General features: G+C 39.7%; 1 protein-coding gene across 14 annotated transcripts in view; it reads left to right on the forward strand.

Annotated features, from left to right (window-relative positions):
- The first annotated feature begins 2342 nt into the window (after positions 1–2342).
- CSNK1G3 (casein kinase 1 gamma 3) overlaps positions 2343–22413 on the forward strand; it is a 167661-nt gene continuing 147590 nt past the window's right edge. For 10 of the 14 annotated variants that reach the window (XM_043547577.1, XM_043547566.1, XM_043547567.1 and 7 more), the window contains exon 1: positions 20114–20190. Coding sequence is in view for 1 of the 14 variants with exons in the window: in XM_043547573.1 (XP_043403508.1) it covers positions 20167–20190 (24 nt within the window). In the remaining 13 variants the exon portion in view is untranslated. Of the gene's footprint in view, positions 2654–20113; positions 20191–22413 lie in introns of those variants that run through there. The other 4 variants (XM_043547573.1, XM_037901628.2, XM_043547565.1 and 1 more) reach the window with 4 other exon arrangements.

Here is a 22413-nt window from a genome sequence, read left to right on the forward strand (position 1 = left end):
GAGGGAGAGTCCCACACCTGAGCCATTTTTTAGGAGACAAATCTGAGGAGCTGTCCCAGATTGAGGTGTCAATACAGGCAGTTTTGATAAATTTTACAGGAATAAGTCACCCAGACAAGATTGTATTCTCCCAAGAGTTCTGAAGGAACTCAAATATGGAATTGCAAGACTAACTGGGGTATGTAGCTTATCACTGAAATCAGCTTCTGTACCAGGTGACTGGAGGATTGCTACTGTAATGCCAATTTTTAAAAAAGGCTCCAGAAGCAATCCTGGCAATTACAGGCTGGTATACCTGAACCAGACAGACTGGTTGAAACTATAGTAAAGAACAGAATTATCAGACACATATATGAACATGATTTGTTGGGGGAAGAGTCAACACTTTTGTAAAGGGAAATCATGACTCACCTATGTATTAGAATGCTTTGAGGGGCTCAACAAATTTGTGGACAAGGGTGATCCAATGAATATAGTGTATGTGGATTTTCTGAAGGCCTCTGACAAGGTCCCTCTCCAAAGGCTCTTAAGCAAAATAAGCAATCATGGCGTAAGAGGGAAGGTCCTTTCATGCATCAGTAAATTTTTTTTTTTTTTTTTAAAAAAGGGAAACAAAGTGTAGGAATAAATGGTCAGTTTTCACAATGAAGAGACATAAATAAAAGGGTGGCAAAGTCAACAAACAATACAAAATTATTTAAGATTGTTAAGTCCAAAACGGACCATGAAGACTTACAAAAAAGGGAGCTTACAAAACTAGGTGACGAGCAACAAAATGGCAGATGAAATTCAATGTTGACAAATGCAAAGTAATGCACATTGGAAAACAATCCTCACAATACATGAAGGGGCCAAAATTCAGTGTTCCCACTCAAAAAAGATCTTGAAGTTAGTGTGGCTAGTTCTCTGAAAACCTCTGCTCAATGTGCAGCAGCATTAAACAATTTAAGTGTTAGGAAATCATTAGGAAAGGGATAGATCATATTGAAAATATCATGCACTATATAAATCGTAAACCTTGAATACTAGGTGAACAGAATTGCACACATCTCAAAAAAATGATAGAATTGGAAAAAGTACAGAGAGGGGTAACTAAAATGTTTGGGGGGGGGGATGGAACAACTGCCTTTGGAGGAAAGATTAAAAAGACTTTGCATTGTTCAGTTTAGAAAAGAGATGACTAAGGGGGGATATAACAGAGGTCTATAAAATCATTAACAGTATGGAGAAAGTGGATAGGGAAGTATTACTTACACTGTCACATAACACAGGGGGTCACAGAATGAAGTTAACAGCAGATTAAACCAACACAAGGAAGTACTTCACACAACACACAGTCAACCTGCGGAACTGGTGGCCAGGAAACGTTGCAAAGGCCAAAAGTCTAACTTGGGTTCAAAAAAAGGCTTAGGTATATTCATGGAGGACAGGTCCATCAATAGCTAATAGCCAAGATGGTCAGAGAAACAATCCCATGCCCCTGGAGGCCCCTAAACCGGACTACCAGAAGCTGGGACTCGATGGCAGGGGATGGCTCACTTGCGAATTGCCCTGTTCAGTTCATTCCCTGAGAGGCATCAGGCCCTGACCCCAGTCAAAAAGCGGCGACTGAGCTGGAGGCCCATTGGCCAGACCCAACATGGCGGTTCTTCCTTCCACACCCCAATGGCCCTTCTTATTTTCCATCACGTTTCCAAACTGATCTTCGCAACCCAGCAGCTGGCACTGCAGGTGTTTCACGGGACAGCTGCGAGTCTCCTACGGGAGGTCCCGGGACGCGGGTGCCCGCAGCTCCCAGCAGCGACAGGAGAGAGCTGCCTACGCTGACGGGAACTGACGGGAACGACACCCACAGCAAAGACGCTCCTCCGCAAGGCGTGGGCAGCGCAGCCTGCCGCCGGCGGGTGGCTGCTCCAGTGGCGGGGCGGGGCCGGGCCAGGGCGGGGCGCGCTCCCCTGGAGCCGCTTATAGTACAGACCCCGCGTTTTATTGAAGCGGTTGAGTCCGCGATCTCGCGAGTCACCCAACGCTTCTTATTGGCTTGTTCCCAATTCCACCGGTCTCTGCGCTGATTGGCTGAGAGGCCTGTCGCTCTCTAGTAGAAAAGGCAGTCTTGGAAAAGAGGTGGCTCCTGAGACCGTCTAGGTTTCCCTTCTTTCTCCAATCACATTTTCCCTCCTTCCTCGTGTCATTCAGGCCCCGCCCACCTGCGAGCGAGGCCTCATGTGCCCCCGCCCTTTTCCTTCCCTTCTCCGCACCCCCTGCTCTCCTTCGGCTTGTTCCTGCGCTAGAGTCCGCGTCCCGCCCCCCCTGCCGGTCTCGGTTAGCCCCGCCTGCTGGGCGGGGCGGGAAGGGGTGTGCGTGTGTGTGTGTGTCGCCGCCGCAGCTACAGCCGGGGCGGTTTCCGCCGCCGTTTCCCTCTGACTCGGAACCCCTCTCGGGCTGCGCCCTCCCCCTCTGACCCCATTTTTTCCGCTCGCACCGCAGGCGGGGAGGGCGGCCGGGCAGGATCCGAAGGGGTCAGCGCGCTGGGGGCACTCGCCGCCGTCCGGACTGCCCCAGCGAGCTCTCGGCGCCTGGGAGCGGCGCCTACAGAGCCGGCTTCTCTCCGCCCCCTGCAGCGGCGGCGTCTCCTGCCCCAAGTGCCCGGGAGGTAACTGCCCCTCTGCCCCGGGGTGTGACTCGCATGCCGGCCGCCCGAGGCCAGCGCCGCTTCCCCGGCTCGGAGCCAGGCGGCTGCGGGGGTGGCCGGGGCGGCGGGGGTCGCAGGCTCTGTGTGCGCAGGGGAGCCGGGCGTGTGGGCTAAGCAACGAGCGGAGGGCTGCGATCGGGGGACTCGCCCGGTGTCTGTGACGTGGGGCGCTTGCTTGGAAACAGGCTCGGCGTGGGCAGCGCCTCGGTAGGGCGGGCGGAGGCTGCGGACGAGGAGGTAGTTGGGGCCGGGTGGAGAGCGTGTATTGTGTGGCGGGGGGCGTGCGTATGCGGGCGCTGGGAGGGAGGTTGGCTGTGTTCTGGGGTGGGAGGGAGTAGGGCATGATCGTCTGGTTGTGACTCAACAAGCACCCCCAGCGTGTTGCTGCGCTGTGTTTGTGTGCCTGAGTGCTCCTCTTACACGAGGGTCGAAATGACACAGAGACACCTCTGTCCTCGTGGAAGAGGCGTGTGTGTGGGGGGAATCTCGGCTTGACTCCCCGAGCCAGGAGGGAATCGGGAGTCTAATCTCATCCATGAAGGGACACGGCTCAACAGACCAGAATCCAGATTTAAAACTCTGTGGGGAGTATATCGCTATTGTTGCTGGCACTGCCGTGTGTTGTGCGTAGCCCTTTCCAGCTTGGTGTAATAAGGTGATCGAGTGGTCAGACCTCAGTACTTCTTGTGCTTTGTTTACTGTTTGGTGCAAAAGTCATTCTATATTCTCTAACTCCATTCTATTTATTATTACTACTAGAGAAGCATTACTGACTTACTTTTCCTTTCATGACTTTAATCATTCATTGCATATTACTGATAACTAATAATATCCAAGAAATGATCTGTGTTTGTGGGAGTAGGTTAATATTTTCTGTCTGTAGGACTGTGTTAAGTACATTATATTAGGTTGTTGAGTGTACAGTAAAACGCGTCCAAGTGAGCTAGTGTTGATGTTTTAAAAAGTCCCCATTAACTTTAGTAAACAGGGGTTCTGTGAACTTGTCTTTTTTTTTTTTAATTCACTGATTTTTTTTTTTTTTTTTAAATCTCTAATTTCAAAGTGACCACCTTTTTAAAAGACCCTCGCTGGGTCATTTAAGAATAAGAAAGCAGAATAAATCAGATGTCATGTACCATGTTAATGCTTTGAGTTCTATGTTCAAAAATATTTGTTTTGGGAGTCAGTATTTTTAGGGCTGGACCAAGATGAAAACATTCATGGGCAGTCAGGTTTCTGCTTATCTGCCTGATCCTGAATAATTGCAGGTCAGATTTTTGATGACAACTTAACACTTCTCCCACAAAATAAACCTACCTTTGGAAAAAGGTCCTCTTGCCAGTCCAGTTATCTGCTTGCTACAATGCTAATTTGATTCATTGTGATCATGTTTCACTATTTCTTAGGTTGTCCCATAATAACTTTTAGCAGGAGTAATATGGTTAGTGTTTTTCTCTAATCTTGGCAGTACAAGATACCAAAACATAAAAAATTCTTAAGTGCATATTGAGGAAGCTTGCATTTGTAAACATAGGATTGTTGCAATATCCATCTTTATTTTTAGAAAATAGCTGGATTAAGTAACCCCAGGGGATATTTGTAACCAACTTGTAATATCTAGGTGTTCTGGGGTCAAAGTGTTTTATTTGTATTTCTTTAAAAAAAAAAGAAGCCCCAAACTTGTTTTGCAGAATCATATCCTGGTTTAAAAAAATTCTTAAGTCTTGAGCCACACAGAATTAGTATGTGTTTATTAGGACCCAGGTGTATTAAGGGTAGATCATCCAGGTTGAAGAGCGAAGTGGAGGTAGTTGTTGCCTACTAAATTTTCCAGAGGTATCAAATTACAGAAATAATTATGCTGAAGAACAGTATACTGATCAGTTGCAAAATGGTGTTTAATAATTTTAAATGCCTGCCTCTAGCAGGGTAGCTGTAGCGTTTAATGGAAAAAAAAAAAAAAGTTGTAGCACAGTGTAGTTCATTCCCACTTAAAGGACCGTTTTACACTTCTCAAAAAAAAAAAAAAAAGTTAAGCTGTTTCTTATCACTTAACTTTGATTTTTATTTTTTAAACTTTTATTTTGAAATGGGATACAAAGTTACTATTGCAGTTATAAGAGTGACCACAAACCATGTGAAGAACAAAATTGACATGATGGAACTCAAAGTTTGCAGTGAATCTGGGAGTCTTGCATGTTAATAGTTAGATTGCTGGGAAACCACAAATCTAAACTACAAGAGCAAGCAAAAGCGAGAGGTGCAATGACAACAATCTATAATTCATTCAGTCTAAGGTGTATATTTGTGTATCTTTCACATTTTGTTATTGATTTACTTATGATTTTAGAGATGTATGCAGTTGGCTTTCCTCAGATTATTAAATGTGAAAAATTGAGGCAAATATTCAGCTAATTGTCACATTTTATTTTTGTAGCATGTGTGTAAATGGATTGGTAGCCTAAGTAAACATCTGTTAATATTTTCTCCTTCGGTTACAGTGAACGGCTCTATTAAATCTTAGCTCTGTGGAAATAGGATAGTAAGAAAGTAGTCTGGAGAGATGGGCTTGTGGTTTAAAGTACAGAGCTAGTAGACAGAATATATGGGTTTTACATTGGTCTGAGCCAGCTTCAGTGCCTCTGTTTCCTCATCTGGAAAATGGAAACCTCAATCTCTGTTGCAGTATTGTTGTCAATCTTAGTTCCTGTTTGTTACAGAAGCTCAAAATGCTTTACACCTTCAGTTCAGCATCCAATCAATTGACAGATGCTTTAATAATGAATAGTAAAATACTGTGAGCTGAGCACTCAAAAACACAGATGAGCCAGATTTTTTTGGCTCATCTGCTTTGTATCTTTATAATGGTAAATGTAATAGTGTTTTGGTATCCAAAAAGTAAATGGATAACTATTTTGCACAAAAAAACCTTTAACAGGTATTGAAGAATTTTGATATGTATAAAATCTGTTAATCTACCTACTTAATTATTTTACCAGGTCAGATGAACAGCATTTTATCTCTTTATGTATTGAAATATTTTTTTAAACAAGTCTTCACTATAATTACACATTTTTTTGCAAACTTATTCTTTTACCGGGTATTTTTAAACAGAATGCCACTATATGCATGTGCTTAAATTATATATCTTGTGAATGTTAAAATTTATAATACAAGAAATTGAGACGTAGCAGCATAGTTACCAGTGGGTAATGGCAGTCATCTTCAATACAAAGTACAGTAGAACCGCAGAGTTACAAACACCAGTTATGAACTGACCAGTCAACCACACACCTTATTTGGAACTGGAAATATGCAATCAGGCAGTAGCAGAGATGCACCTTTCTCCCCCCCCCCACCAAAAAAAAAAAAAAAAAAGCAAGTATAGTACTGTGTTAAATGTAAACAAATGTAAAAAATGGAAATTAAAAAAAAAGATTTGACAAGGCAAGGAAACTTACTGTGCTTGTTTCATTTGAATTAAGATGGTTAAAAGCAGCATTTTTCTTCTACATAGTAAAGTTTCAAAGCTGTATTAAGTCAGTGTTCAGTTGTAAACTTTTGAAAGAACAACCATAACGTTTGGTCAAAGTTATGCACAACCTTTGTTTCCGTGGTGTTCGTAACTCAGAGGTTCTACTGTAGATACTTTCCAGATCTAGCTGCTATTTGATGTATATAAATATTCATCTTCAGTATTGTATCGTAAAAAAAAAAAAAACACACGCACGTGCATTTAGCTACTGATACTGCTAGTGTTCGTTTGCTGCCCTATGTTTAGGCGATAGCTTTCATTGTAAAGGAATAGAAACAAAAGGAAGCTTTATAAAAGCAGATGAATAATGGGTCAGAGAATTGTCTTTACTTGAACCTGCACATCAGTTGATGATAGCACAGTGAGCTTTATGGCATAGGTTGCAGGGAGGATATTTAAACATTGTAACTGTGTTAGAAAATTCACATACTGAGTGTGGTAGTTAGATTCATATGACACAGCTGCTTTTTTCGTGCGCCAGTGACTGCCTCTCCTACTGTTTGCCTACTAACCTTTGTCCATCAGTTCTACTTCCAACATTTGAAGCCTTTCAGTTTTATGCGGCTGCTGTATTTCACAGATTGTCACTTGTTGCGCCTCAAACCAATGTAAATGGGGAGTGATAGCGGGGGTTCCACATTTGGGGAAAAAGGAGGGAATTTAATCAGAAGCTGGCGGTGATTGATTGCAATTCACATCTTTCAGAGCCATTGCTTCAGGCTGTCTGCAGGCTTAGGAAGACAACTATGAAACAGTTTTCATGTGGTTCATATTTGTAAGACTGCAAGGGTTAGAGTAATTTTTTAAATGAAAGTTTAGAATCTGCTGTACAGCTTCAGGAACAGGCAGATTCTGTAGCAAATTTTGTAGCTTTGCAGTCATGGAATACACTCTGTCCTGGGTATAAGGCACTTGTTTCCTGGTCTTTTAGGTTAATAAATATCACTTCATAAAATCAAAATATTATGTATGAAAAAGTTCTTAAGTAACTTAGTGTTTTTTAAGCTGTTAGTTAAAATTTTCCTTTGAGGGCTGTGCAGTGAACTTGTGGTAATGAAGACAGCTTGACTTTACGTGTGGAAGGATATGAAGTATTTTTTGATACCAATAGCTTTTTAAATAATTGTATAAAACACTTAAAAATGACGGAACATGTGATGGGGTACTCATTTGATGACCTTAATAACTGAATCATGATGCTGTCAGGCATGAAGATGCCGACAAGCTGAAATGATGATAAAACTTTTTTCACCCCATGCCATTATTGATTTTCAGATATATTGAGGATATCCACATCAGCTTTCACCAAATCTGAAAAATTGCTGAATCTGCATGATAGTGTATTTTGTGCCTTTGACTGCCTCGCCTATGCACTGACCACTAAACATTCTTATTTGTCACTAATATTCTAAATAGCTTTCAAATAGGTATAAGTTTTTGATTTTAATGATCTGCTGCAAAATTGCCTTTTTCTTTCCCTTCAAATGTAAGATTTCCTCTTTCAACTACTCTGGTTCAAGTTCTGGAAATATTCTATCCTTGGGCCTTTGGCGGGTCTGAGGTCTGATAGCTGATGATCTGGTTAAAACTCATGTAACACAGTAGAGAGTAAGGATCCCGAACACTAATTATATTTTGTATTTGTTTCCAGACTTGATAGGTTAAGATCTGTCCATCTCTGGCTTTTGATAATAAATAATACAACTTGGATTTACAGGTATGGTATAACAATAAATAGTACTAATAAACACAAAAGAATTCATAAACAGATGAAGTAAAAACAAGGTAGGGTAAACATTAAGTCTGTCTTCCTAAGGTTTTTTTTGGTAAGTTTTAACTTGATGATCTTAGCTATCATTTTTTAAAATGTAACTTGTGATACCCTTTTGGGACTTAAAAAACTTTTAGTCTCTAGTTCTGAGCTGTTTAGGTTGCATTTGAATTTTTTTGTTCATCAAGAAAAGGAGAGGTAATTTATGACAAGGTTTAATTTTTGTTTAATTAGTCTCAAATATAGAGGAAACGTACAAAGTTGTAATTGGTTTTTTGAAGCTCAGAGTTTGTTTTTCCTTAAAATCAGTAGACATTCTGGGTGAAAACCTGATCCTATTGAAGCCAGTGGCAAAATTCCCTTTGTTTTCAGTGGGATCAGGACTTTACATTGGCAGTGTTAGTAAAAAAAAAAAAAAAAGGATTAGTTCACATTTACTCTTGTAGTTCAGTTTAATACAAGTTCTTAACACTTTAGAAAGAGAAGGTGAGAGAACTTGTGCGCTTGTCTTAGGGGCCTGATCGAAAACCTGCTGAAGTCAGTGGAAAGATTTCAATTGACTTCAACAGCAGAAGACCAGTCACTCATCAGTAATGCTGGGTTCTTTTGAAATGGAATGTTCAGAAGGTTCTCATACATTGAGTGACTAATTGGCTAAAATAAAGGAGGATTCTGGCTTGCTTACTTGGTGCCAGTGATTCCTTTTACATTTTACTGTTTTACTAAAGTTAATTAGGTTTATTTTGTATAATCTTTTAATATAAAAAAGTTTAAATGTAGGAGCTACTGCAAAGTGTGACATTCTGATGCAAATAGGTTATAACAGAAATGTTTTGAGTATTTCAAGGTCTGGGGTTAGAGTTGCAAGAGTGGAAGACTCTGTGATAGCAGTTGGGATGTTCAGCTGTTGGTGCTGTTGGTAGCATATACGTAATTAAAATAGGTAAGCTGTGGCTGAAGATGCATCTTGGTCGGGGTGGATAAAAATCAGTGATTTAAAAAAATAGGAATTTTTGATTTAAATTGTTTTTTTTTTCCTCAAAAAGCATTTTATCCAAAAAATCCAATCTAAAGATAGTTTTAATTAAGATACATTATAGCACAAAGATATCTCATCGTGGAATAGGGATTATAAATTCTAATTCTATAGTATGAGACAATATATTCATGTAATGTTTAAGAAAAGTTTTGTAAATGAGTCCCAATAGTTCATGGATTAGGGACTCAATTTTATGGGGTTCCAGGGGCTTCTGTATAGATTATTTATGTTACTCTTTCAATCTACTCACCCAATGGGACTCAGTGCTCAGTCTAGAAGATACCATCAGAGATGCTTAATTTTGCAGTTCTCAAACTGTGGATTTGTGTCTCTAGAGATAACATACTTGTTAACAGCAAAAATGGTTTTAAATAAATAATATATAGAAGTGAGAAATAACAGACCTCAACCCTTGGTCCCTCTGCAAATTTGTGTGCACAGAGTCAATCCCTTATCTCTCTCTCAAAGTGCAAAGTTTCAAAAAGTTCAATGAATAGAAGATGGTTGGGGGCGGAATAGATCTGGACAAGGAGAAGAAGTCTGCAGATAAATGTGAGAAGGGAGGGACAGGTAGTAGAAACAAAAGTGAAACTGTTGGAGCAGCATATTCCAGAAGTCTTGAGGTCTTTCTGAGTGTAGCCTTCATTGATTTGAGATCTATCATACCATTCTCTCACTAGAAGGGAAAATCTATAATGGCAGCAGGCCGTAAAAGAGACCCAGTTTGGGAATAAGAACCATTCAAGAAATATATATTTGCTGATGATGTTTTAAAGAAAGTCACCAGTAAACTGGTGGAAGTCACTTCAGCATTTGGATTCAGAGACTGTTGAAGTGCTAATCTCACTTTTAACAGCAGTAGCTTCTTCTGCTGGTGTAGAAAGAATATTTTCTTCCTTTGGACTAATTCATTCCAAATTGAGAAATCGTTTGGGACCTGAAAAAGCAGAAAAGCTTGTTTTTCTTTTCCAGATTATGAACAAACTGGAAAATGAAGATGAAGACGACTGAGTTAGCTGCAGAAGCCAATATTTTAAGTTTCTCATGTTGACCTGGCTGACATAGTTGATTTTAATTTTTTTAAAAATATTTCATTTAACTATTTTAGTTAAAAACAATTAAAAAAAAAAACATACCTGATTTTAAGATACTTGAACATTTAACTAAATTCAAAAATTCATGTGCTTGTTTTGTTAAAATATTATGTTTGCTGTTGAAGAAAAAAAAATCCAGACTACATAATGTTTTTTTTTAGTTAAATAAAACAATTTAAATGTCTGTCTGGTGATGATCTTCTCCTAATGCAACATGGCAAGAAAATCCTCAAAATATTTATGATTAACCTGTTGAATTGGAGATAGTTCATCTCCCAAAGACTTCATAAATATCTGCTTCAATTACTTTTGGTAAATTAAATAACCAAACAATCTTTCATTTTCTAAAATAGCTGTAAAACTAATCTGAAAAGTTTTCAAAATAAATCACTTCAAAAATGTATAGTGTGTACCTTCTAAAAATGAAACTTACATCTATCTCTGAGCTGTGAGGAATATGTATTAAGGTTATAACAACCAACAAGAATGCACTTTTATGTAGAAATCCATGATTAAATCGAGTCTTTCTGACTAGTGATTTAGATCATGATTTAAATCAGTTTGATTTAAATCAAATCCACCCTGATCTTGGAGATTCTTATAACGTCAAGATCCATTTGATTTTCATGCTGCTTGTTTGACATCATCAGAAACTGATAATTATAGTTCGCTTGAAGTTCACTCTGTCAGCTTTTTTCTTGTAATGTTGTGTATCAGTCACATTTTTTCTACTGGTCCTTTCATCGTAGGCAGAGCAGCAATGCCTGTAGTTAAGATTGCCTAACACTTTCCATTGTCAGTGCCTGTTTTCAGTTGCTTTGTCTGTTTGGACGTAAACTTTCTATGCCAGGTGCCTGGCTGATTTTTGAAATTTCAGAAAAATCAAATTGAGCTATCTTTGAGAGTGAGTTGAGGGAAAAGTACATGGTTCGTCACAGTTTTAAAAAAAACAGAACCTCTCATCTGTTTTATTGAGAAGTTCTAGCACCTCCCTGCTTTGCAGCAGGGACTGGAAACTTAACATGAAAAAGCCCAGGTTTAGGAGGTGCCTTTTGCTGGTCCATGAAAATCCTCCCACATTTGGATGAGTTTTAAGAATATTTCTACTTGTACATGCTTAGTAGAGGCTTCTTAGAGTTTGGCAGCTAAATTCTGTAAAGATCCAATATACATTGAGCATGCCCCAGTCCAGGGTTCTAGAGCTGAGCAAGATGTTTTCTGCAACTGCTTCCAGGGTGTTGGGGAACTCTGGGGCACTAAGCACTGGAATTGAGAGGAGGGAGACTCTGTCCTTTGCCATCAATGCTGGGGACAAAGGTGCAGTGGGAACATGTTTAGGAGAGGGGCAGGCTGTTGGAATGGGAACAGAAGGGTCTGTAACTATTAGAGAACTCCCTGCCCGAATCTGGAATACAGTAGAACCTCAGAGTTATGGACACCTTGGGAAAGGAGGTTGTTCGTAACTCTGAACAAAATGCAGTTCAGGCTCCAGCAGTTCACACTCCAGCTAGGCAGCTTCCTTGCAGGCAGCTTCTTTCTCCGGCCTGGGCAAGCTTATGTCCCCCTCCCGGCTGAGGTGGGGGGGTGGTGGTGAAAACACGTCTCCCTCCTGGCTTGTGTGTGTGTGAGAACAGCGCTGCACCCCTCCTCAGCCGGAGGCGGGGTGTGTATGTGAAAATAGCACCCATGATTTACAGGAAAGTAGCGCAGCTCCTGCTCCAGCTGCCTTGGGCTGGCAGCAGGGGCTCACAGCTTTGCCGGCGAATCTCAGCATCTTCACTTCCTGGCTGTAAGTCGGTGCCGGGGGTGTGGGTATGGAATACAGGCACAGTACAATATTTGCCTTTTTTTTTTTTGTCTCTGCTACTGCCTGATTGGTTACATCCAGTTTCACGTGGTGTCTGGTTCACCAGTCAGTGTGTAACTCTCGTATTCGTATCTTTGAGGGTCTACTGTAGAACCCAGAGTTTGAGTCCCAGTATTCCTTTGCTGACAGTAAGTAGCAGTAAAACACACTGGTTAAGTGTCTCATCTCCTAGAGGCTGGTCCTCATAGAGCATAATACCCTTCAACTGTGCTGTTAGCTTAACTGGTAGAGGTCTGTCAAGGTACCATCACTGTTGATGAGCCATGTGAGGGGCCTGTATAAATTCACAGATGGGATTTTTTTCAGATTGCTTCCCAAAAATGTAGGAATTACTGAAAAACAAAATGCCAGACATTCTACGTTCAAAGAATAGCAAGGTTGCAAAGTCAAGCACTCAAAAGTTGGGAAAGCCAATATTAAGGTTTCCCATGCAACTTTTAAGTTTTGGTCCTCTTGTTCCTGTGCATGATGGTAAGATCTCTGATTACATGATCATGTGCTATTTTTTTCCCCACAGGATCCACACAGCTCATTCAGTACCCAGGATGGCCAGTGTTCACTGAATGGGTAGAAATATATTATTTTGTCATCACAATTACGTGTGTGGCCCCATGTTGTATTTACCTCACACCATCCGAACCCTACGTGGAACACAGAATTATTAATTTCCTTGTGGACTTCTCTGTGATGCTCATCATGGTATCAGAATTTCAGACAGTAATGATTGTCTCTTCCCAACATACTTGTGAAAAAAGTACTGTGGAAGCTGGTGATAATCCCATTTTACACTTTCTAACCTGAGTGTTTGATTTTTGCAAGTTTGCGGGTTTTTTTAAGCAGAGTTTTTTAATGTGATGTTCTAGACACTTTAATTTGCTTTGCTGTGTAATGACACTGGTAGTGCAGTGACCATTATAGGAAAATGGAGCATCCATGATGTAGTATTGGCTAACTCAGCATTAATTTTCACTTGGCATTGGACATTATAACCTGTTTGAGAGAGACGTGCCTTTTCTGACATTGGAGAAAATGATTGGCTTTGGTGTACTGGGATCCTAGTTTTTATTTTGCTTCTGATATTTCAGATATAGGGCTGTGTAGAGTAAAAGAGGTGGTGGAGCTGGCCTTTAATGTTGTTTTAACTTTGACCTGCGCTGCAACAATTAAATGTATCATTGATGATCAGAAAATACTATGTTAAAAAGGAAAAAGTTAGGCATGACAAATTGGGATACTAAAGTTTGGCTTTGGTAGATCTCTGAATTTCTAAGTTTTAACTTTAGACCTTGACATGAGAACGTTGCAATGATTTAACTAAAAATGAGATTTTAAACTAATGCAAAAGTCTGTGTGCACGCCTGTTTTGGCTTTAAACCTGTTCAGTTTAAAGTGATTAGGAATTGGTTATTTTAGTTTAGCTTAAACCATGTCCACAAAGGGGTTTGCACAAGTTTAACTAAATCAGTGTAAAATCACTCCGTTAGTTAAACTGTTACAGCTTTCTTCTCTCAACAGATCTCAGTGTTTAAATAAACTTTCTTTTATTATATAGTTTACTGACAATTTTTTTCTGCACAAAGGGTGCATAGAATAGAATAAATGTGTGTGTTTCTGAAAATTTGAACTAATTATATATTTAGAAAACATTATGTACGGCAACTAAGTGTTGGAGGACTTTAAATGTAATTTTGGATTAAATTATGTAAATTTATGTGGGTTGGCAGATGAAATAGTCTGTGCCTTGGAAGTGTATAATTTTTTTTAAAAAGGCTTAATTCTGCAGTACTTATTCAGGTGAATAATTTTCTCATGCAAGTGGACCAGTGGATATCAGTGGGGCTGCTCCTGTGAATAAAGTTATTTTTTATCCTTAAGTGTTTGTAGAATCTGGCCCTAAGTGTGCACTTATAGGCTTTTTGTACAAACTACAGGAAATTATTCTTAGTTCAGGGATGTGACATAAGAATATAGAGTCTATGTTGCATGTAGATGTAGTAGGATGAGTTAAGGTTTCAGAGTAGCAGCCGTGTTAGTCTGTATTCACAAAAAGAAAAGGAGTACTAGTGACACCTTAGAGACTAACCAATTTATTTGAGCATAAGCTTTTGTGAGCTACAGCTTAAGGTGACTGACACTGATTTTAGAACTCCCTTCTGGTAGTTTGGTCTCATCACAAAAGTTGTTAGAAAGCTTACATAATTAAGCATTTCAGTTCTAAATTCTGTTTTCGGTTAATTTTAATTCTGAAGCTTTCATCTATTGTGTTGAAATTTTCCAGGGTTGGCCTGTGCCTGCACGGAAATTCTCATGGTAAGCTTGAGGAAAAGTGCTTCATTGATCTTTTAGTTAGGATAGCAAGGGCCAAATACTTTCCGTATAATAAACAATCCGATGGTGTGGTTTTGAACAGCTCTACAGTCTGAATTAGAAAGTTTAAATTTGGTATTGATGCTGTCCTTGACAAGTCTGTTTTCATATGGAAATTTGGTTTGATTTCGCAGACATATGGTGAAAATGGCTGTTAGGTCGTGAAAAGGATTTTCTCAGTAAGCTCCTAATGATCTGAAAGGAAGTGGTGCACTTGTATGCATAGCTGAGGTAGATGCATATTTAAAAAGTGCACTGAAGTGCACTTTACCTGAAACAAGGCCTGTTCAGGAGGTGCTTAATTCCACATGCACCTAGAAAGGTGCTGAGGGAAGGCTCCTGGAAGTCTGTAGAAGAGAAATGTTGAAATGTGTTTACTGAGGACAAATTAAAATTTACTATGAAACTAGTTTCAATTTCATTGGCTTCTCCAATTCTCATTTTACTAGATGCTGTAAAGTTATAGGAAAATTGTGTATTATCGTAGTATGAGGAGTAGTAGTATGTTATCATGTAATTAAACTATATGGTAATACTTATGCCCAACGAAGCAGTTAAGATTACATGTTTCATTTTAACTTCGTCACTTATTCTGCAATATTTTGGTTTTCAGTCTTAATGTTTTTAATAGTATTTTATTCAAGTTTAAACTGAAAGTGCATTAGCAAGGATCAAGTAACCTTTATACTAAAGGTGATCTGCAAATTTGAAGAAATATTAGTATTCTCTGAAGTTATTCACTAAAACTGTTCTCCATTATTGATCCATGCTCTTGTGCAAAAGCAAAGTTCTAACGCTGCAGTAGCAACTGTCTAAAGCTATGTATGGACTAAAAATGTTGGTTGCCTAAATTGTGTTAGCAAAAAAAATGAGGAGTACTTGTGGCAACTTAGAGAAACAAATTTATTTGGACATAAGCTTTCGTGGGCTAAATCCCTCTTCATCGGATGCATGCAGTGGAAAATACAGTAGGAAGATATATACACACACACAGAGAACATGAAAAAATAATGTGGCTACCACTCTGTGTAAATTGTGTTAGAAAACCTGTTTTTTAAACACTAGTGTAGACAGGATTTAAAATTTAACTAACATTAAAAATACTAGTCATGGTCAGCCCTAGGCTTCACTTAGTCTGCATTGGCATTTAACACATTTTAACTATTTTTTTTTAAAACGTGACCTATTTTTTCTGGTCTAGACATGGCCTGAAGGTGTTCGTTCTGGGTGGGCTATTGTGTTATTCCCTGTAATATAATGTAAGCTTCTCTTGGTGGTTCAGCCACCAGCTTTTTCTGACAACTGTTAGACCCCAATCCTGAAATTGACTGCAGGGGTGAAGCTTTGTTCTTGCATGGACCCCATTGACTTTATTGAGGATCCACAAGAGGATAGGAATCTGCCATTCTTGTTGTTGTATAGAAACTCCCCAGGGTTGTAAAATTGGCTACTCAGTTTCCAGCAACATACCTTCATTTTTGCTAGAAAACAGCATCTTGGGTGGATGGGAGAGTGTTTCTTTTTCCTTGTTGGTAATGTAGAAGTCTCTATCTTTTTGGACATTGGCACTCCTTGTGTTTGTTTAGCTTTTAAAGATTGTATATGCCACCAAAGCATTGAATGGGAGTTATGAAATACTGTGTGATTACGTAATTGAAGACTATTGTATCATAACCTTACCTCTGTTCTCCTGTGATTCTTATTGCCCGTTGCCTGTTTTGCCTTATTGCTTATTTGTTTTTCGTTATCAATACTACACACACACACACACACACACACACACACACACACACACACACACACACACACACACACACACACACAAAGATGAGATGGTTAACAAAATCTTAACTCGTGGAGCACTCATTATGAAAATATCACCTTCAAGATATTTCTATAGACTGCCTACATACTCATCTTCCATACAATGACATGTATGCACGCAAGTGGGGGAATGTACCAAGCAGGAGTAATAACAGTGAAGATGTATGTCAATGACCTATAAGGGGAAATTATGAGCATTAAATCACTGTGTGCTGAATGTTCCTTTTACTGTGTTTTGGTTGTGTTGTTCATCATGTACAGTAATTGAATGTGATTTCTTTCTGATTAGCAGAAATTTAAGAACTTTTAAATGATTGTCTGCTTATAGGTCACCATATTCTTGAGTGATTTATATCCATGTTTATTGAAAAAATAATTTGAGTTATCTGTAGTGGGTATAATATTTCAGCTTAGTGTAGTTTTGTTCTGAAGTGACAATAGATCTGTTTCACTTTTGTAAGCTCACTTTTGTAATTTAGGTATTGTCATATCTAATTTTTATAACTAGAATATGAAGTTTTCACTATCTTTTTAATCCTTATCCTTCACGGCTAATAGAGCTATGGGAAATGGCAGGATTCTGCTTTGATTAGTGCATCTATAAATGAATTGTTTTCTAAGTTTGACTTGCAGGGACCTCTGCCCTCTCACCTGTCCACCACATTAAGTCAGTTGGGTTGCACAAGATATAAGAGAAGGCAGAATTTATAGAGTAGAATCTGTTACTTGTGGTGATGCAGAAATAGCACAGCTGGAATTTCAACTTGCAGGCTGAACTTTCCGAACTGTCTGCCAGAGGAAAACTTCTTTTTACCTGTTAACTAAGGAAATTTGATATGGAGTCATCAAGACCAAGAAAAGAGCCTGCAGTGCCGTTTTCACAGATACACCTTAATTCCGGCATTCTCAGACTTTTGAGTGCTTGACTTTTCACCCTTAATCTTTTAATGTACTTTCCTAAGTTTAAAATTTAACTGCAAAAAATCCATTGTGTGGTTTTGGCTCCGTCTTCGGCCTTTGACAGTGTTCAGACGTTTAGATCCACAGCACAGACTCCTGTCACTTGAGCTAATTTAGTAACTGGCAGCGCTGTAAATCTGTTATCCTCTATGTGGACCAGTTACTAGAGGGGGACAAAACACACTTTGCCATGGGTTTCACAGCTATTTCCTGACAGCAAAGGAATGTAGAAATTGAAGACTCCTGGATTCAACGCTAGGTCCTGTGGCATTGTGCTTTAGTGGTTATAGACCCTTATGCCTCCGTTTCTAGTGTGTCAATGTCCTCCCTCTGCCCTTGCCCCTCTTGCACTTCTGCTATTAATCAGACCCTCCCACCAGTTCCTTCCTCCCTCTTCTCTCTCCCCCCCCCACTGCCTCATCAGGCTTCTGTCCCACTCCTCCTCTGTTCCCCCCTCTAGCTCCTGCAACCTCGTTTTACCCTCCTCCCTGTAGCCCTTCGCCACATACATAATACATAACTAGAGAATATCCTTATATTGCGGCATGGAATCCAGTGTTCTAGAGGCACATGGTTTCCTAATCTATACCCATATTCATGTAAATGAAGGCTTACATGAATATGAGTATAGAATTTTTTTCTCTGGTGCATTTTATGGATTTATATGGACATTTTTGGGGTATGAAAATATTTTAAAACTTACTTGAGAGACACGGACTCAGAAATGGAAAGAAATAGACCATTCATAGAAAGATATGTAAATAGGCTTCTATATCACCACTTTACAATGGTGTCACTGCACAAAGGGAGGTTTTTTGAGAATTGGAGATAATGCATTCTCTGTGGTTCTATGATGGCTTTCAGTAGGGTCTAAAACTATAATGAAAATTGTGATTGACTATGTGTTATAATACCTTTTTGCTTTTGTTTAAAGGCCTGTATTGTAGTAACTAATTACAGCTATGTCTCAGAATGTTTTACTGTGTACTTAACTGATATGTCCACTAGCAGCATGCCCTGAAAACATGGATAATTAATTGAGACCTGCCATGGGGCAGCAATGGAAGTTCATTTTCCTCCATGTCCTGGCTGTGATAGGCACTGAAGTGGCCCTCATACTGCTTCTTGATGATGATGTTAAATACATAAAAAATGTTTTAGGAAGGGAATTAATGCAAGTTTTCTTAAGTTTAATTATGTTTAAACTTCAAAAATGATTTTGAATATTACATGTAGTTCTGTTGCCAGAGACTAATAACTTAACCCTAACATGGCTAAAACTGAATTTGTGATTCTTCTCTCTCCTTTCCTGTTCTTTGTCACTTTGAATACATCATTGCACTTACCATCAACTTAGGCCTGCTACTAGGGGATCACATTTGTCTCCTCTCTTACTGTCTTCCCTGCCCTATGCCTCACCTTCCAGGCAGTGTTGGAATTTGCTGTTTTTCCCCTTACAACACTTGAGAACATAGGAACATTATCTTTCTGGCAAATAGCTAGAACTTTTCTTACAGACCATTGTCATTTCCCTTCTTGATTACTAGCCTTCCTGATGCCCATTTCACCTCCCTATCTCAAGTCAATACAAATTGTAGCTGTTAAGATCCATCTTTCTTGTGCAGTATTCTAATTATAACCCTGCTGTTGGAATCTCTCCTGGCTCCTCTCATTGGGATCAAACTTAAACTTTGTGTTTATATTCAGGGCCTGCTCATAACTCAGCTCTTTGTTGTGTATAATGTCACTGCCCTGTCCTTTCCACTTCACCTGTGACGCCTTTCCCCTCCTCCCCCTTCATACTGCTCCCTAATTATAGAATGCTTTTCCTGAGATGGTGGACAAAGCAATTGCCTCTCATTTAAATCCCTACTTAGTGAGGTCGAGACTCACCAGTGCAGTGCCTCCTGCTGGTTACCCTGGGAATTAGCTCAATTCCAGCTCTGAGTGCCCTCTGCTGGCCGGTGGCTCACCTGCCTCAGGGCCCCTGCAGAACCCCCACGCTCTGGGTCTCCCCTCCCCAGGGAACCCCCAACCCACTACCCCCACCTTGCCTCGGTGGCTACTGCCAGTCATCATTTAGCCCCTGCTCACTGGGCAGAATGCAGTCTGTAAACCACTCATCACTGGCAAGGGGGTAGGACTTGCTGCCGTTGCCTATCCCCAGGCTGCCCCTCTGCAGCCCCAGTACCTTTCGCAGGCCTTTACCAAGGCCTCAGCTTGGGGAGTTGCCAGGCTGGAGCTCCTCAGCTCCTCTGGCCTTTCCCCAGCCCTGCTCCGCTCCAGGTTCCTCTTTTCTCTCTCCACAGCTAGAGAGAGAGTCTCTTACCTTCTGGCCATGCAGCTCTTTTATAGGGCCCAGCCTGGCCCTGATTGGCTGCCTCCCAGCCTTTTCCTGTTGAATCCCTGGGGCAGCCCTTTCCCAGGGCTGTTTTTAACCCCTTCAGGGCTGGAGCGGGGTGACCACCTCGCGACATCCTCTTCTTTCATGATGTCTACAAGAAACAATTTAATCAAGTTATCTGTTTTTACTTGGATGAACTGCTTGTATATGTAGAGGGAGAGTAAAAAACCTAATGGGAAATTGCTGTGGTAGCAGGAGAGTGGGATGAATTGTGTAGCAAATCCATCAAAACACACAAAGTAGCAAATTTAGTTTATAAGACACTTCCATATTATCGTAATCATCTTGCTTGTATGAATTATCCCTTTACCTTCTCTTAATCTCAGTCATTTTAGTTGGTACGCTTAGTTGGAGAAGGGTATGACTTCCTCTGTGTTTAGAAGGCTTCTGGTATATATAGGACACACTCACACTTGTGATATTAATAGAAGCCTGCTTTCTACTTTGATTTAGAAAAACAGTACTAAATCTTTAATTTGTATAAATTCTGAGTAAAGCATCAGAAATATTTACATGCATGAATGAGTGCCAATATTACATATGTATTTCTTTACTTTTAGCATGCTATTTACATCTAAAACGTGAGCATTTTTGTTGAAGAAAAGGCATTGCCATGAACAGTGTACCACTTTCTTGGGTAAGTGTGATTTGTGAATTCTAATACTTACTACATTATGTATATGAGGGAGACATGATCCACAATTTGTTATAGCGGAGGTTCTTGGCAGCAAACATCCTACATATTCTGTTTACTTCAGATTAGATAGAAATTGTATAGTATAGGAAAGTGCAACATTACATTCAAGACCAGAAAGAAAGAGGCTTAGATAAGAGGGCTGGGTGTCTTTCTTTTTGACAGTAATACAATCATTGTTAAATATTAAAAGAACGTCCTGTGTCTCTGCAGTAGGAATCCTATCAAGGTACTAGTTGTTTTAGCTTATGTAAATACTGTTAAGAGCAAGCAGCAGTAGTTGTCTATAGAATTTAATTTTGTAACAGGTAACATCTGTTGAATCAACAAACAAAAAGTGACAAGCCCATAAATTGCCACATAATTGAGAATTTTTTGAAAACTAAAACTTGTAGTTGCTGATCTATTGTTCTTTGATTTATTGCTATACGTTCCATTGAAATGCCCTTTAAAGGTATTTCAATGGAAGTGTGAGTGTGTCCCATATCCCAGAACAATTTATTTTAATGTTATATTTTAGAAAAATATTTAGTAATCATTTTGCTCACTAAATATCCTACAAGTTTAAACATGTGATTCTTACAATTTTGTGAATGGTGACAGCATTAACAAAAAAATTAGTAAATTATATGCTATCTAACTGCTGATCAGATTGTGAAAGCACATCCAAATTTTCACCAATATGTTTATCTTTGAGTATAAAATTACTTATCTGTTGCCTTGGGGATTGTAGCTGTTAGTTGTAAAAAGACATATCTGACTAGCATTCTGTAGCGTCTGTATGTGGTGCCACTTTTGAATCTTCTTGTTAATGTTTTTTTTTAAGGCTGAAATCAAAAGTGTTAAGATACTGATACTGGGACCTCTTCATTCAGACACAGCTATTCCAACAAGGGTTGGTTAGAATTGCCCTAATTTTGGTACCTGTAAGCGCACACAATCTTTTTCTCGTCATTCCTTTGAACCTCTTTTTTTTTTTTTTTTTGGTGTGTGCTTTTTGAGTACCTTTCCAAATCAGTTATCACCTAGATACAAAAACAAATCCCTTTACTTGTCTCAGTAAGAGTTCTGTTTGTTTCTGATGCTGCAGAAACATCAACAATCTTATTATGGTCTCAAAGATACTGTTGTGATGGGACTTTTGCCCCTTTCTAGACATATAGGAATAGGTCCTTCATTGTTTGTGCAGAACCACAAATGAGGCCTCCCTCAACAGATTTATTTTTAGTTGTGAATGGAAAAGTAATATGCTTCCAGGATATCATTGGAGACTTAATTTATCATCAAAGCTAAAAATACTGTATCTTATTGGATAGGAATGGTGGGTTCTGGTCTTGCAGCTTCTGCAGTTTCACAAATAAGAATTTTTCTACCAATAGGCAGAAAATGGTGCTAAAGTCAGAAAAATAATTAAATTAGCTGCCTCATTTGCTTAAAGAGGAATATTTTCTTGATCTCTCTGGCTGAACAAAGTTTGTCTTTGGCATAATTTTTAGAGTAGAATTTCTGACTATCCTGTTTATTCACTTATAAATAATTGACATTTGACACTTTTTAAAAGCAAAAATAGTCTTTTCTGCTGTTGGATATTAGACCTATGTTTGTGTTCCTCACAACTTTTTTCCTTTTGCCAGTTAAACTTCATTAATGTAATGTGTTTGTATTATTGGTCATAGTCATTCGCAGGCTATAGTCCATTGTGAGTTGCTCTGAATTCAGAAAAATCACTTGAAAAAAATTCAGAGCTCTGTTAACCAGGGTGGACTGATTTAAATAGCTTGACACCCACGCATATATATTATACTATACAATACCACTAACAAGGTACTAAGGAGAAACAGTGAATTTTCTGCTTCCTAATGGTGTGGGGTGAAATCCTGGCGTAATTGAAAAGAGTGACAAAACTTCAGTTTCATTAGTGCCAGGATTTCATTTGGAGAACTGCTTCTTACCTTTCCTTAACTGTTCATCTTCTACCTCGAAACCAGAGGTCCCCAAACTGTGGAGCACGCACCCCCCTAGGGGTGTGTGGAGGAAATATCTGGGTGGGGGCCCAGGCCAGCTCCCATGGGGGGTGGGAAGGGAGCACACCCAGCCCCACCCTGCCCCTAGGTCTACTCCAGTCCTGCCCCCAGCAGCATCCCCAGCTCCCAGCCCTGCACCTGA

Source organism: Chelonia mydas, chromosome 5 (genome assembly GCF_015237465.2).
Source record: "Chelonia mydas isolate rCheMyd1 chromosome 5, rCheMyd1.pri.v2, whole genome shotgun sequence".
NCBI lineage: Eukaryota > Metazoa > Chordata > Testudines > Cheloniidae > Chelonia > Chelonia mydas.